The sequence below is a fragment of the Tympanuchus pallidicinctus genome, unplaced genomic scaffold (genome assembly GCF_026119805.1).
Source record: "Tympanuchus pallidicinctus isolate F22 unplaced genomic scaffold, pur_lepc_1.0 scaffold1, whole genome shotgun sequence".
Classification (NCBI taxonomy): Eukaryota; Metazoa; Chordata; class Aves; order Galliformes; family Phasianidae; genus Tympanuchus; species Tympanuchus pallidicinctus.
Genome location: NW_026294618.1, coordinates 56,196,094 through 56,212,841, shown reverse-complemented (window position 1 = coordinate 56,212,841; position 16,748 = coordinate 56,196,094). Strand labels below are relative to the sequence as shown.

The following is a 16,748-nucleotide window of genomic DNA, read 5'->3' as shown; positions in this document are numbered from 1 at the left end:
ATAAATTTCACAGAGCACAACACATCAAATCCTTGACAGACTAAGACTTAGCTTTCAAGAGTAGCAGGTGTATTTGAATCCTTCCTGTATCTCTTCTTTCTAAGGGCCCGAGTTTCTGACCTCTCGTGCTATCTCTGTCAGAGAAGGGAATAGCCAACATAGCTGGGTTATGCTGCCAACTAGCAGGCAGCCTCCCTGCTCGCCTATCACAGCCAGTCCCCTGCACAGTGTGCAGTTGGGCTCTGCAGTGCTTGTTCCTGCTGTGTCACTCTGTCCTTCCCCCTTGCTTGGTCTTCTTGGTGGCAGGATTATAATCCAGTGCCCTGCTGCTGTCGTGCCCCTGGTTTGAGCTTTCTGCCTGACTTCTGCCCGCACTTCTCTTTGCTCTGGTAAGTCTGACAATCAGCTTCCCTGCTGTTACTGCTGGTGGCATGGCACAAGGACATTAATCTAAGTGCTTACCTTTGAGACAGTCAGCCCAATTTCCTTGGAATAGCCTTAAAAGCCTGAGCACTGTGTGGCATGTGAGGAAAAAAGGCGAGCATGGGAGCCCATTGGTGAAAGGACGAAACGCTTCTCTAAGGAGCGACCAAAAAAAATGTAAACTGGCTTGGGAGAGCTGGCTTTTGGGTGCAAATAGAGGCTATGGCTGTGACAACAAAAACTGATGAAGACTCAGATGCCACATGAAACACAAGACAGGCAACATCAGAAAGTCTTTGGGTCCAGGGTTTCTTCATGCCTGTAAGAAAACATGCCACCAAACAACCAGTTTTGTTTGATTTCGTACTAGAAAATCATGCATAAATCACAATGCTATTCAACTGCAGCACAGAGTTGATAAAGCTGATTTTGTCATAGTGTTCTGAAGTAATATATAGAACAGCCTTTAGGCTATAAGAAGGCACTTCTGTATTTCTGGAAGGTAATTGGAGCTAACCACTGCTGGCCATTTCAGGGTTTACTGTTTGCTGCTTTGAGGTGTTGTGTAGTTCAGTCTGGTCACATGCTGAAGTAAAGCTTTAGGTTTTATTGGCATATGCTGCCTGGTGTAATTATATGGAACACTGTTTTAGGGAACTTACATGTGTGAGTATGTGAATTTTGACCAAAAAGTGTGAAATACTATGCCCCATTTTAGAAGTGCTTAAAATAACTCCTGGCTGCAGAGCAGGTGCCATGTGTCTTTCTGTTGGATACATGGGGAGGCAGGTGCTAAATATAGGCGAATTAGTAAACCCTCCAGAAGTTCAGATTGCAAGAAGGGAAGGACAAAGAAACTCCTGTGAGAAGGAAGGGTAAAAGTTCTGTTCTAAATAATAATAATAATAAAAAAATTGTGACAGCGTGCGAGCCCAAGCTCAAGATCCATGTTTTATGCTCAGTTTGAGCTGGGCTAAAGCCTCCAGTTACAGCAGCAGCTCCCCCCCAGCAAAGCAAGGAGTGCTGGTACGGGGCACTGTGTGGGGTGGTTTGTCCAGCAGCAGCAACACAGCTCGTGCATCTCTGTTAAATCAGGCCTGGGCTTTTGCTTCTCAAGCCTTTTGCTTTGGAAGCATTGACAGATGTCTAAGCACAGTGAATGCGGATTGTGCCATACGTGTGAAATACTAAGGGATACAGTCAGATCTAAACCAACTCAGCACATTACCTAACTGAACTTGCACACTTTTTTTCTGTTGCCTCTGGTTATGCTGCGTGTTTGCCCCATTTGTGCATCATCTCGCCCAACATGCTGACAGCGTCAGCCCCAGGCACCAGTCTCACTACAGGACAACAGGTCTGGCCAGGAGTCCTCCTACAGAAAGGCATCAGCCTGTGCCTGACATCTGTCACCTCCCACCCAAGGCTGGGGCAGTGTTCCAAGGAGGTCTGTCCTTCTCTTTGGTTACGCTGTCTACTGAGGGAGGAGAGGAATGGAGAAGAGGCTCTGCCACAGTCAGCACGGGGAGGCACTAGGCTCTCAGGCTGCTTCTTAGAGGAGGAAGACCATCTCTACAGCTAGGCCTTGGGTCTTCCTGGCTAGGCAGCCAAGTGCTCCATTGACAAAATGTCCTCTCAGCTGTAACTTCCAATGCTGTCCCCACAGACTCCAGCCTGGTTTTCTCTAACTTTGCTGATGACGAGGACAAGCTTAAGGTTTCGTACTTAAACTCAGAATCAAAATGAAACACACACACACACCTAGAGTGTGGGCTTTAAAGTTAGACTGGCTATCTCAAGCAGACACAGAGCTAAAAACTGCAAGGCTGATGTAGAAACAATATTGTGTGGTTGTATTATTTTCTCAATCAAAGGAATATCTGTAGGGAGCAACTATGATTGGAATTAAACTTGCATGCAAAATGTCAGGGCTGAGAAAGATACTGATCTCAGGGTTGTGAAATGAGTCCCGGGTTTGGAAGTGCAAGAGGAAAAGAGTAAACAAGACCAAACACTCAGAGTCAATCAAAAGACTGGTCAGTCCTACCCCTCACCATAAAATTAGCCAAGGCCTCGCATGTGTGGAAACAAGATAGATGGAGTCACAGAAGCCAAGAGGCAGAGTCAAAAACTGGGCTCTGTCTCCTTTGCCTCAGTCTGTTGGAAGTTAAGGAACTTAAGAATTTCTCTGCTGGAATCGGTCACCTAATTTTTAGACATTACCTTGTCTGAGACAGCAGTAATGTAAATACTTTGGGATTTCGTTAGATTGGCATTGTAAATCTTTCATGGTCTGATAAGACAGAACTCCTGATGCATATCAAGGTTAAACAGGTTGGAGCAAGAGCAGGACTGGAGATTACTGCAGTAAAATTTCCCACTGCCAAAGGCTGTTTTCAGAAGATGAGAGCTGCTCTGTCTTCCTGAATATCAACTCTCTTACACTGTGGAACCCATTACACAAAACAAGGTGCTTGTCTTAACAGACATTGTGTGCGTGCTGAAAGCAGTTATCAGATCTCTGATTTAGTCTATAGGAGAATGAAAGAAAATGCTAAAATATTTGCTTGTCTGTGTAAACGTGCTCCTCAGTATGTTACAGCAAGTGACAACCCTTGAGTCACTGGGTATTTCTGTGGTTCCTGTCTGCTTACCATTTCAGGCTGGTGGCCTTAACCTCAGCACATGTAAATTGCTGTGGTTTCAGAAACTTATAACTAATGCCCTTGTAATCAGGAATGATATGGATTACACCAGGGAAGATTTCCCGTGAGGTTGACTTTTGTTTTGTTTGTTTCCAAACATTCAGTTTCTCTTCAGTTCACCCACATGTTTCACTTATAACTGAGAAACACTGTTTATAACTCAATCATTGTTGCTGATTTAAAGCCTACTGTGTTTGTAGGCAGACTTAGTGATTCACTTAGGAGGAAAACCTTAGCCAAATGGCGCTGCTTCATGAGTGACGCTGTTAAGACTTGAAAGAGATCCACGAGCCAGCATGATGACATGGCTGATGGGAGTAGGGACTTCACTCCAAGGAGCCATGATATGTTTAGGGTCAGGACTAGGTCTGTGGTGCATTCAGGGATAGATATAGCCTGCAAATCTACCAGCACTTTTCCAGTGATGAGGCAGGTCCATGGGCAAGCAGAAAAGCCTTGCTGATGCATTCAGGTCTGGGACAAAGCGAATGGAGGCTGAAGATGTGCATGGATGTGTCTGGGATCTTTCTGTGATGGAGGGGGCTAGTGCTATGCCCCTAGCTGAAAAGCAGCTCCCAGGGAAAAGCAGGGCCAGGTTCTGGCTTCCAGCACTCTTCACCAGAGCTCCTAGTGGAGAAGAGCTGACATGGGACAGAGCCAGCCCACTTCACATCTTCAACAAGACTTCAGGAGTGCACTAAGGGTCCTGACAGCAGAAACATCAACATGTGCCTTCTTACAGAGAGAAGGAGCTACGCAGAAGAGAAATTCATGTTTGAGAGTGAAGCATCTGTGATCTGATTATCCTTCTGTGTTGAACATATTACAAAACAACTTGGCTTAAATTGGGGATATATTTCACAAAAATTTTTTTTTCTGTCTAGACAAGAGCTGATGATCCTGGATTTTCTGGCTGATTGATTTCCAATTGCCAATTATCTCAAATTAATGAACACAATTGTAAATACTAGCCTGAAATACTATGTAAATACTATGTCAGAAACAAAAACATATTTTGCAGAGCTTCTAGTTTAGCATTTACAGTAATATTACTGAAGCTTATTTATGATATTACTGGAATTAATTGGCTGTCAATTAATGCTAGTTAAAACAAGATCACAAACTTCTACCTAATTTGAAATTGCACATGTAATGCACATGCACATTCTTTCAATATAAATTAAAGTCAGTAGGACACCAAAACTGACTGTTATAAGTCAGTTTTCAGACCATGCCAAATGTAGGAAGGAAAGAATCAGATGTATCTACCTGATGAGGGTCCATGAGACCATGTCCAACTGTCTTTCCAAGTCATTGCTATTGGTGAGTTGTGGTTGGAGGACTGCTGGGGCATGGTTTTGTAGATACCAGTTTTAAGGCACATCCTGAGCCCCACTCAAAGCTTTCAAATATAGGTCTCACAGTGAATTGCTTTAGAGATGATTAAATGTAATACTTGAGTACCGTATCCATAAGCCTGATCAAATAGCTCACCAATCAAATCTTGAAAAATATCAGCCTTTGTAGTGACAGTCACTGCAGTACTGAGAACCACTTTAACTGGGGAGATTTTAACAACAAATACAATGTTATATATTACAATGAATTACACCTCATATCATATTATCATATCATTATCATATACTGCCTTTAGCCAAGTTTGTTTATGATTCTTAAAGCTTCAGAAATTTAGACACCATAGAAAATACATGTTACAGACAATTGAACAGGAAACAAAACGCTTCTCAGCTCCATATTTTCAAAACAAGTGATCTTTTCAAAAGTAAGAAAGCAGCCTCCTTAGATCTGACAAAGCAATATTCTTCCTGTCCTTTGTCCCCACTAAGTACCTGATGACATTATTGTGAATCATGTCATTACAAGAAGGAATGCTGAAACGCATCTGGATCACTGGGAGCCTCTGATGTTGTGGGGAAACATGATTAAATAGAAGGCACTACTTCTAGAGCAGCCCTCGTAAAATACATGATATAGTTAGTGTATATAAAGTAACAAAACTTACTTTACTTTTTTAATGTTAATTATTAATATATATTTTAAAAAGAAAGCAACAAAGCGATAAAACTAGTGGAATATGTGACCTTGTTTTTGTGAAACTAATGCATCAGTCCACTTTGATGGCAGTGATTCCAGTCCTCAGAGAGCTCTCAAGTGTTCATCACAGATTTTTGATGAAATTTTACTCTTCCTGTGTTTCATCCTTGAAAATAATTGTTGACAAATGTATGTACCAGCAGAAAGCAATGATATGAGAGCAAGGCATGACTGCAAAGTGATTTTCTCCGGTAAAAGAAGGATTACGAAAGTCTGGTAAAGAGACACGATCAAATTTTGAATTGCAACTCTGTGTTTCATTTGAAAATTCACAAGTGATATATTTACTTTGAGTGAAAATGGAGTCGCAAATGAACCAAAAAAATGTTTTTTTTTTCCAGTTTTAAAATTCTTTTATCAAAACAAAAAGCACAGCTGCGTATTCTTGCTGTTCATAGGACTGTGTACAGCCAGTGTATCAAAATCCATAAACGTATCTGCCATCACTGTGAGCCGGCACAGCGCGGTGCCCCCGGGGGGCTGATAGCGCTCTGGTGTTCGGTTGGTGCTGAGGGGCCGGGCTGCCGCCATGATGGCGTGGGGCAGGGGGAGGCCGCAGTGCCAGCTGCACTGGGCAGCAAGCATCCTGTGGGCTGCGGGTTGGATGTGTCTGGAAAAAACTCAAAGTCTCCACTGCAACTTGGGAGTCAATTATGTGACATTCAAACCAGAAACCACCATCGAATATCAATTTGTGTTACACCTGGTTGATTTTACAGTGCTCTGATTTATTCCATGCTTTGTACTTTCTCAAACAAGCTGTCAGCAGTGCACTGCAAGTACAAGAGAAAGGTGGTTTGTAGTTGTTTATCTTATTATGAACTGTTTGTTGCTGTTACTATGTCACTGCCAGGCAGGGCCATTCACATATCAGGCACCATGCTGGGCTCTCCAAGAGCACAATTTTCAGTTCTCCAGCTTCTTCTAAAAACTTCCTTTTTCCTGATTGTCAACTTAAGATGTGCTGGAGGGTGAGAAACAGGAAATGAAAGTGATGCAAATCTGAAGTGAAGCTGCCCTTGTCAGTAACCAGCGTTGCAGGTGAAACTAATCAAGAAAAACAAGCAAGTGGCAAACTGTGTTCAGGGAAGGAAGTAGTATGGATGGCTCTGGTGCAGTTTTGTGCTTTGTCACTTGCAACAAGAGCAAGAGGTTGTGTTTTGTTAGTGTTATCTTTCTGCAGGCTTCTCCTCTTGGTAGATGTAAAATTCACTTTTCTCCCAACAGGTAAATCAACTTGGTGGCTTGTTTCAGCATGCTGAATCCATCAAGCCAAAGTTAGAGGATGACCTGCCATGCCAAATCAGATCACTCACTTCCTGGTCAAGCCTTGTGATCATTGAGAAGACTAATCTCTCTGCTTTTAAATTAACTCTGTTATTTTGCTGTCAGGTACTGCACCAAGCATGGAGAATGACCAGTTCACTGAGAAGCAGCAGCAGGTTCCCACCTCACCTAGGCAGGACATCCAAGGGCAAAGCAAGGAGGAACCTGTCCCCAGCTCGCAGCCCCTGTCCCCCACAGACCAAACCAGCTCCCATCCTGAGGTGGCCAGGTGTGACATCTCAGAGGAGCTGAGTCGGCAACTGGAGGACATTATTAAAACCTATGGGTCTGCAGCCAGTTTGATGGAGAAGGAAGGCACTACAGCAGGAACTGAAAGGCCGGAGAAGGGAGATGCGGGCAGTATGGAGGATGCAGAGTATGAGGATACAAATGAAGAAAGTGAGAAAGACAAACCAGCTCCTGGAGATGCTTCAAGAGCAAAGGAGCCCAGCACCAGCAAGGAACAAAAGCTGGAGAAGAAAATACTGAAAGGACTAGGCAAGTGCTTATGTACTTACATAGTTGCTCTGCTAACAGAGGTAAAACCTCCTTGGACTTCACTCTTTCCCTTGTTAGGCCTCTGCTATGGCTAATAGGGACCACTAAAAACTACAGTGACTGTTATAACTTTTCTAATTGATAAAAATTGTCAGCAGTTACCCAAAAGATACAGTAGGCTTTATCAGACATTAATCCTTGTACAGGGATGAAAGCTTAGGATTTTATCACATGGCTGATAGACTACTGGTCCACCCAAACTAGTGGCCAAAGCTGCAAGTCTGAAGACACGCTGAACAGTACTGCTTCTTAGACAAAGGAACATCTGATCTCTTGTTTATGCCCCTGTACATTCATTTATTTTCCTACTTCCTCAGGTATGATTTCTTACCGGTCATAACTGTGCTAATGGCGCTACTACGTGGAGTGGCCAAGAGGGAAATTGTAGAACAAATTCAATGTGTTATATTTTATTCAGCAGACTCATCACAGACTGTTTGCAATAAATCAGTAAGCTTGTTCTCCCTAAGCATAGCCATTGGTCCTCTTGGCCACTGCAGGATCCTCTTAGCTGAGCTTAAAATCCTTTCTACTGGACAGCCACTAGAGAGCAATGTAGCTGCATCCCAGTCTAGCAAACGTGCAGTTTGTTTCCACTTATACATAACTTCCACTCTTTTGACTCTTTTCTGCATGAGAACTCAAACCCAACAGTATTCTAATCCTACAGAAAAATCACTGCAGAGTGCACTTAGAGAAACAGGGCTCTTTTTCCAGATTCCTTGGACGTCCGTGTAAAGTACAGTTCCCCTGTTCCAATATCCTTGGCTGTGGTTTGCTTGTTGGTACGTCTCCAAGATGAGTGGAAACACTACTAAAGTACAGTTCTCCAGCTGCACTTGCAACAGTTTTTACTCCATGATCGATTATAGCTCCTTTGAATTTATTTGTACCAGTGCTATAGGGATAACTTAGTCTGAAATAGTGGATTTTCTCCACAAGTAGTACTTCTGGGCTGCACTATACTTGAAGTAGAAAGAATCTGTCCTAAAGATGAAGGTGAATTTTCCCTCCCAGCCTTTTGGGAAGAGGTACATATGGAAAAATATGTCCAAGCCATCCTCATTTACCACAGCCATCCTCAGCTCCAGGGAGGCCAGGGACATTTTGTATTCTAAGAACAAGCAGTATTCAAGCTCTAGCTCAAACTGAGGGCTGAAATGAATACCAAAAAGTATCAGCATGGAAGCAATACATGACTGTCTACACAGCCTATCATCACAGATTTAGTGATGTATGCCAAGATAATTATTAGACTGTCTCTGGTATCCATATTCATTACACCAACTCAGGGAAATGTTTTACACCACTCTCAAACCTGGCTATCCGAGTAGGGGTTGAGCAGCACAAGAGTATCCCAGTTTCTGTCACTTCACTCCTGCAAAGGAATTACATATGTGACCCAGTCATGTTACAAAAATATTAAACAAAAAAAAAAGATTATACAGGAAAAAGTCATTTCACTTGCCAATAATTTTTGCTGGAAGAAAATACATTACTGAGGTATGAAACGGGAGCAAATTCAAGCGTGCTTGTTCTTACTGGGAGAAAATAAACACGAGGAATTCACAGTAAAGATGGTCCCCTTCCTTCAAAAAAGCACCCCTCTCCTCCCTGAGTTCATTCGTAAAAAATGAATATACTAATTCATGCATAAAAACAAACACACACAACAATTTCGTAACAGTATGTCAGCTACAAACTATCTCTACCATCAAATCTCTGCTTCTTTTCAAGGAAAGGAAGCCACCCTACTGATGCAAAGCTTGAACAAGCTGAATACTCCAGAAGAGAAACTGGACCTGTTATTTAAGAAGTATGCTGAGCTGGTGAGTGCAGCACAGGTTCTCTCCTAACTGTTTAGAGAGGAACCCATAAACACACACCATTCAGCACAGCCCAACCTCACCTAGTAGAAGCATCTGTCCTGTTAACTTATTGTCGGGGTTAAATAATGACTTATGAGTGAGAGAAGGGGGGGAGTAAAAAGTCAGGAAAACAATCTGGAATTTGAGTTAGATTTGGAAAGGGATAAAAAATTGGTAAGACAATAGTTGTACTTAAAGATAAATCTGTGTAAATATTTATGGCATAAGGAGGTATAACTGAAAGCATGGAGTCACTGGGATGCTATATAGTCACAGCACCCGAAAAATGTCTTTATTAAATCTGTTTATTCACTTTTATTCTTAACATGTCTTTCATACATTTCTACATACATTTTAATACTGTGAGCATAATTCTATTTTTCAGGGAGAAGATGATTTTATTCTAATCCTCTAAACATCTCTCCCTTCTTCAAGGGATGTATGTTTCTTCTCTTGTAAAAACTGCATTCGTTAAAAGATTATTCACAACTATTTTAAACTAAATACCCATTTTATGCATCTCTACAGTATTCACTGGTGTTCATCAGATCTTCATGTAACAAATATTGGAATAGTGTGATCAATTTTTAATCCATAGTTACCAAATCTGTTTGGTTAGGTAAGTTAAAGAAGATGCAAAGGAAAAAAAGAAAAAGGAAAAAAAAAAAAAAAAAAAAGAGCTTTTATTCTAGTGGCATGTTTTGAACAAAACAGTCCTTTTCTTTGCACATACATCGATCCTTACAGTAAATCTGCCTTTCTTGCTCAGGCCATAGGGATTCAACAGGCTCAAGTCCTCCACAACCTTCATGCTGGCACTCAGGCACTGCCAGTATGTCCAGATAGCTAAAAAAGATGGGATAGATTCCTTCAATAGGTTAAAAAAAATGGACCTATGGAACTGTTTTACACTACCCCATCAGCCCATGCACTGGAGATGAGCTCAAGCTCACAGCACCTCAGAGTGGCAGGCACTCCTGCTTTCCTTTTCCGCAAGGAGCCCTGCATACCTCTGCATATGGGCGTTCCTTCACCTTGCATATCACTGATCTGATCAAACTGGAAACAACATGCAGTATGAAGTGTCAGAGTGTAGAAAATCAGGAAGTAGAGAATTGAAGCCAATCATCAGAGAAACCAAAGTATAGTGAAATTAACTGTAAAAGCCCCTGAACCATAATGCTAGACCTGTAATGATGACCTGACTCCCCTTCTCTGTTCTCTCCACAATGAGGATGGGTTAGTTTCAGATAAAGGATTTTCTTCTCAGTAGTTAAAGGTCTCTATGTCCTTAAGCTGTGAAAATCTCACATGTGAAATGGCTGCAGCATTTTACAGTTTACGGAGACTGAAAAACATGCCAAGCAGAACATTGACTTTGTAATTGGTTTTATGCACAGATGTGTCCATGTCTCATCATAATGCAATGTTCAGCTTTCCTTTTTTTCCATGTAAAATTCTCTGATTTCATAAATTGGACTCTGGCAGTTTATAATTGAGCCCTTGCCTAAAGGGACTTTGTGCCCACAAATTAACCGAAACAGGATTTCTCTGATGTACTCTCCATTGCATTCGGGCATTGTTGGAGCACTGAACACATTATGGCCCACATTGCCAATAACCCATGAAGGAGAAAGGAACTAAAGCAAAAATGCATTCAGTTTTGACATCCTGTGCAATGTCACTAGAATAAATCCTTTAATTAATACAACTCAAGGCTTGTGGGAAAAACCCTTACACTACTCACTCAGCACAGCTTGTTAGCAGCTACCATTCTGTTTGCTCCCTGTTGCCCATCTCCATCACACACTTCAGGTCACTTTTTGCTTTTGCTGAGTTATCTTCCAGCTGTATCAGTTCCCTGGTCCAGTTAATCATGTAGTGATGTGAGCACTTCTGCAGCACAGCTCAGGGAAGAGCAGCACTGTGCCAGGCTGAGTGAGCTGGGTGCTGGCCATGGCTTCAGAGTATGAGGTGATGCTGCTGGCTCTGACTGAAGATGCTGCTCAAATGTAGGGACACAACATAGCACTATGTCCCCACAGTCACTCAGCTATCTGCTATTTAAGTGTTAGCACATGCTCTGGCACAGCCTATCATGACGAGTACATGCAAAAATGGATGGCATCAGAAAACAGTGTGGGATGCATCCCTGCTGGTATGAATGAGGCCATACCTACAGGGAGGAAAGCAACTGAACTGTTTGGACATAAGCTGTGCCCTACTACTTGCCACCAGAGAGCATTTTATCTGCTCATTCTGATGCAGCCAGAGTGGTTGGAGCTGGTAGAGAAGACTGTGCTTTATTTTAGCTTTTGCCTACAAACAGTCATTATGGAATTCCACGTGAATGGTTTGTTTTCAGAAATCCCGAGTGTCTCTCAAGTTCTGGGTGCAACTATACACTGATACATAGACACGAGTATTGCCAGGATACAGTGGGGTCACAATAAAACTGCTTTTTTCTTTTTCTTAAATTGAAGTTTGTCTAACTAGGTCAGCCATCAAAAATCATAATTCCTTCTACCTGAAGTGAATTTTAGCTGATATTTCATTACCTATTTTTAAAAATTCATCTGTGGTGCTCTTTTGTCATTCCTATTTACCAGTGAATTTCCTTCTTCAGTACAAAAGTAATGCCACATCCTAGATATTTCTAAGAACTTTCAAACCTAAGTTTCTAGAGCTAGGCATTTTTAATGAAAACAACAACAACAAAAAACAAACCAAAAGATGCTTGGAAGCTTCTGGTATCGTGATTAAGAGCTATTTCACTCTGAATCCCCTACCTCAAACACAGCTTGAGCAAGTCATCTTAAATTTGGACAAAGCATTATCTGCTAAGCACGGGCTGCACATGAAAAATGTGAAGAAAAAGAACATTTTTTTGTGTTTTAAAAGGGAAGAAAAAGGGGCCAAAATCAAGTTTATAAAGGAAAACAAGTCTTTAATTTCAGAGAGGCTATTTTTCCCTACAATACTAGAAGAATTATTCCGACTTGATTAGATGTAGAGGCCTTTATTCCAGGGTAAAAATACACAGAACTCATGCTGAAAGTTGAGCATAAATTGTAAATATCCTCCAAGCTGGTGATTGCTTTGGTTTGTGGTATGACTAGCAGTGATGTGATTGATAATACGCAGAGCTCCATACTATAAGCATAAATCACAGAACATCTGCAGAAAACAGATCCTTGGGCAGAGAAAGTGCTACATATTATTCCTGCCATCTGTCTTGTCTGAGCATCACATCATTTCTCTACACTCATAAACTTTCCCAGTCATACTGGGGTTAATAATCAGTACCAGCAGTATCATATTGTTAAATAATGTGCCCTAATAGCAAATATTATTATTAAGGTTTTCATATTGTAGCTCATGAGTAACTGGAAAACATCTGGATTTTAGGAACATCTCTTAATGCATACATGCCTGTAATAGAGAGAAGGGTTGCTGCAGGTTGGGGTGGAAGAAGAAATCATCAAAAGCTTCAGAGGTGAAATGCTTCTTGGACATTTCTGTTACAGTGTTAACTTGCAGTACAGCAAGTTTGTCCAACAGGCAGTAACAGGCATGTGTTAGAGGGAATGACCGATCTTTGTGGAGCTGCTATCGGCAGTTCTGATGCTCCCTCTCCTCCCACCTCCAACATGGTGCTCCCATCCAGCCCTTCGGGCAACACAGGTCCTACACATCTGCAGAAACAATTGCCAGGCTTTATACTCCTCAGAATTTAGGTGGAGCCAAAGAGCCAGAAAGAGGTTTGATTCCCTGTAACCCATCCTCATTGCAGGGGCCTTCAGAAACACAACTGACGGACAATCCATGAATGAGAGGAGACTGGCAAAGAGGAGGGGAGATGCCCACTGGATGTTCAGGGGAAATTCTTCCCTGAAAAGCCTTGTCCTAGTTTGGCTGGGGTTGAATAAATTTTCTTCCTAGTAGCTTGTAAAGCACTGAGTTTTAGGTTTTAGGATGAGAATAGCATTGATAACACACCGGTGTTTTCAGTTGAGCAGCACTTGCAGTAAGTAAAGGCCTTTTCAGCTTCCCAAACTGCCCTGCCAGCGAGGAGGCTGTGGTGCACAAGAAACTGTCCCTGTTTCAACCCACGAGTTCTGGCACTTTTCAGTTTTCTTCTCCATCCCACTGTGGGGGATAGTGAGTGAACAGCTGTGTGCTATGTAGCCTCCCACAGCGTTAGACCACAACAGGTCTTCTGCTTCCAACGGCAGCTAAGCTTTTGCGCAAGCTCTTTCCTTGGTTTCCCATGCTTTTTCTGCTGTTGTTTTTTTTGTTTTGTTTTGTTTTTGTTTTTTTTTTAACAGTTTTCTGGGTTTCTAGGAAATCTGGGAGTTCTTTTTCATGAAGCTGTGAAACAGAATGAGCAGCTATTGAGTTATCTCATGATCTAGAGAAATCTCACTGTGTAAAGAGCTACCGACTGCTCCAGTTCTTAAAATTACAACAAAAATAAAACCTCACAGCTTCCCTTCAGATAAATTCACTTTCTTTTCTTTCCTTCTCCTCTCCACTTGTTTTAATTCCCATTCCCTGCCCAGCTTGAGGAGCATCGTGCTGAGCAGAAGCAGCTCAAGTACCTGCAGAAGAGGCAGGCCCAGATCACCAAGGAGAAGGATCAGCTGCAGAGTGAGCACAGCCGAGCCATCCTTGCTCGCAGCAAGCTTGAGAGCCTGTGCCGGGAGCTCCAGAGGCACAACAAAACCCTCAAGGTGAGTGTTGGCTACATCAGGGTACCCAGCAGAGATTGAAGAAGGTACCAATGCCTTCTCACCTCACGCTTCAGTACCAAATTGTAAGCAAACTCTAGACAAATAACGTATGCTCCAGTCTTTATGCCTGTTTACATCAAGGCCCTTCTTTTCTTCCTTTGGAAGTGTCCAAGTGCTTCTGAATGTTGAATGTGTTGTAGTTGTTTATTGAGCATTGAGTTCAACTGGGGCTGTTCAACCTGGGGAAGGTTCAGGAGGGATCTCATTAATATCTATAAATACCTCAATGGAAGGTGCAAAGACGACAGAGCCACGCTCTTTTCAGTGGTTCCTGGTGCCAGGACAAGAATTCAGGGCACAAACCACAACACAGGTGGTTCTGTCTGAGTGGGCGGCCAAAACCTGGTACAGTTTGCCCAGAGAGGCTGTGCAGTCGCCTCCTTGGAGATCTTCACAAGCTACCTGGACAACCTGCTCTGGGTGGCCCTGCTTGAACAGGCAAATGGGATCAGGCAGTCTCCTGAGGTCCTTTCCAACCTCAGCCAGTGATCCTGTGATTCCAGTCTCACCAGTGTTAGCTGTAAGTCCTTGTCATGTTACCAGGTGGATCAGCAAAGGGAAAACTAGTAGTGCCAACAGGCCAGTTATGCCACATTTGCTGGGGCAGATCACTCTTTCCCTCCCAAAAGGGTCATTCACCCAGATCCAGGCCTGGCTGCCACACCAACTTTCAGTCCAGCTTCAACACGCTGGCATGGAGGGTGGAGAAGTGGAGTGGAGAGTGGAGAAGACCACTGGAGAAGGGTGTTTTTTAAGCTGCATCAGGTCTTACAGAAAGTATCTTCTCAGATTCCCAAGACTGCAAATGTGAATGCATGTGTATCATCAGAGAAATACAAACACCAGATTTGCTACACAGGACTCATAGAAATCTGGCAGCTGTTTTTGCATTATTTGAGTACTCAGGCATTTTCAAGTGATCTGTGATATCTGTCAATCTGAACACTTGTTTCAAGACATCAGTCTTCAAGAAAGTAAGGATGCTGACACTGCTCGTGAAAGCTGTCTGGATTATGAACACCAGTTCAAAATGGAAATGTTCAGGAGTGCCAAAAGGCTAGGATCCATGTATCACATCTGCCTACCCCTTGGTGCATCATGCCATTTAAACGTGAAATTTATAATATGACTATTCTTGAAAAATCTTACGTTCAGGAAATACATTTCTGTTGTGATCTTACTTTTTTATTTTGAGTGAATGTCAGTGACAGTGGCGTCATACAAAAAGCTTCTGCTTTGGTCTATTAAAAATCCTTCTTAATGGGGATATAATCATCTGTAGTATTACACACATGAATTCTCAGCAGCAAGAATCATACCTCATATAACCTCTATCAACAGATTTCTACTCATTTTTACCAACTCAGAAGCAGGCCTTTAGGATCTAACCTCAACTTTTATTGTATGTTGATAAGAATGTATCTGTGAGAGGGAATGGCAATGTCTAAACAGATGCAGTGCATGAGTAGGTGGATGGCAGTTTAATGGATAGGCAAACTAGAGGCAAATCTCCAGGCACTCAGTCATGGTAGCTTGAAACCATCAGTTAAATTTGTGCCTGCTATTCGTACAAAACCTCAGTATCAATCCACACTGATCTACCAAACCTTCTTTGGGAAAATCTCTCAGTAGAAATATAAACCTGCTTTGGAGTGATCTAAGACTTATAATTTATGACTTAAGATTTATGTCCAAGGTAGTGGAAAACTGAGGTATAGAGAAAAACTGATTATATTCAGAAAACATATTTGAAACTGGTTTTCTTGAATGACTTGCACTATCTTCCCAGCTGCCATATGCTTACTAATCACTCTATTAGAGAATATCATCTTTCATTTCAGCTTGCATATAGTTTATAATGCAATTCATCTTTACATTTAGAAAAATCTCTTTCCAACATCTTCACATCTGTGGGGCTGTTTTGCTTTGTGACGGTGTCTCCGGAATAAAATCATCAATTTCTCACTCTGTTCTGTTTTTTTCCCCTGTAGCTATGCCAGGGAGGCAGAAAATGCCCAAACCAATCTTTCAGTAAGAAGTGTCCAAATTTTGGCCACTTCTCTCTATGGAGCCAGAAAACTTTTAGGAAACACTGGATATTTTTTTTCCTCTCGTTCCTGCCTTTTTAGCATTTAAAAATAAAATAAAATAAAATAATAATTAAATAAGTCAGTATGACAATATATTTGAAGAATGAATTAGGATTGAATTAATAAAAGAAGACATTTGATGTTTTTCTCCGTTTTTGTCTCTAACAATTTTAAGACAGTTAATGGAATATTTGCCTTTAGGCTTTACCTTCTGGAGTTCTGTGAGTCTCCAGAATCTCATCTTCAGTTTATTTGAGTGTAATTTTCTTTTGCTTATGACTGTACTGAGAGGGCCTAAAACAGGATAATCCACAGTGTGTTATTCTTAAAACTTCATGCTTAAGTAATTTTTATTTTGGCTTTGGCAGAACAGAGAAATTGATTCATAATTTTTTTTTAGCTCTTGGGATTAGCACTTCTGATTATATTCCAAAGACTGGAAAATAAAAATTGTCAGAGATTGTATCATTTTAATAGCAAAGGAGAAACCTGGCTTGCCCAGATCACGAACGTCCTCTGACTTGCCATGTGGCACATTATATGCACATCACGTCATGTAAATGTCATCTTTACTCATCTGCTGTGTGGAGCTCCCATTAATTGGAGATTGGTGCAGCCAAGTGGCGATGAATATGCAATGCAGAGCTGCACTGAAAATTCACAGTGCATCAGAGAAGATAATTGCTGGCTAGTGTTTGATACTGGCCTCAAAATTTCACTTACTTACAGTCCAGCTATTCAGATTATTTCTTTGCTGTTGCATTTCACAGCAGAAAACAGATGTTTAATTCTCCCTCCAAGAAAAGCAAAATAAATGTTCAGAAAATAACAGAATATATTCCCACTGCAGTGGAGAACAGCTCTGCTATG

At 41.7% G+C, this 16,748-nt stretch overlaps 1 protein-coding gene across 1 annotated transcript in view; it reads left to right on the top strand.

Annotated features, from left to right (window-relative positions):
* Window positions 1–201: 201 nt before the first annotated feature.
* TXLNB (taxilin beta) overlaps window positions 202–16,748 on the top strand; it is a 36,123-nt gene continuing 19,576 nt past the window's right edge. Inside the window, exons 1-4 of the mRNA XM_052674748.1 lie at window positions 202–389; window positions 6,636–7,067; window positions 8,865–8,956; window positions 13,558–13,728. Coding sequence (XP_052530708.1) covers window positions 6,650–7,067; window positions 8,865–8,956; window positions 13,558–13,728 — 681 coding nt within the window. The 5' untranslated portion in view covers window positions 202–389; window positions 6,636–6,649. The remainder of the gene's footprint in view (window positions 390–6,635; window positions 7,068–8,864; window positions 8,957–13,557; window positions 13,729–16,748) is intronic.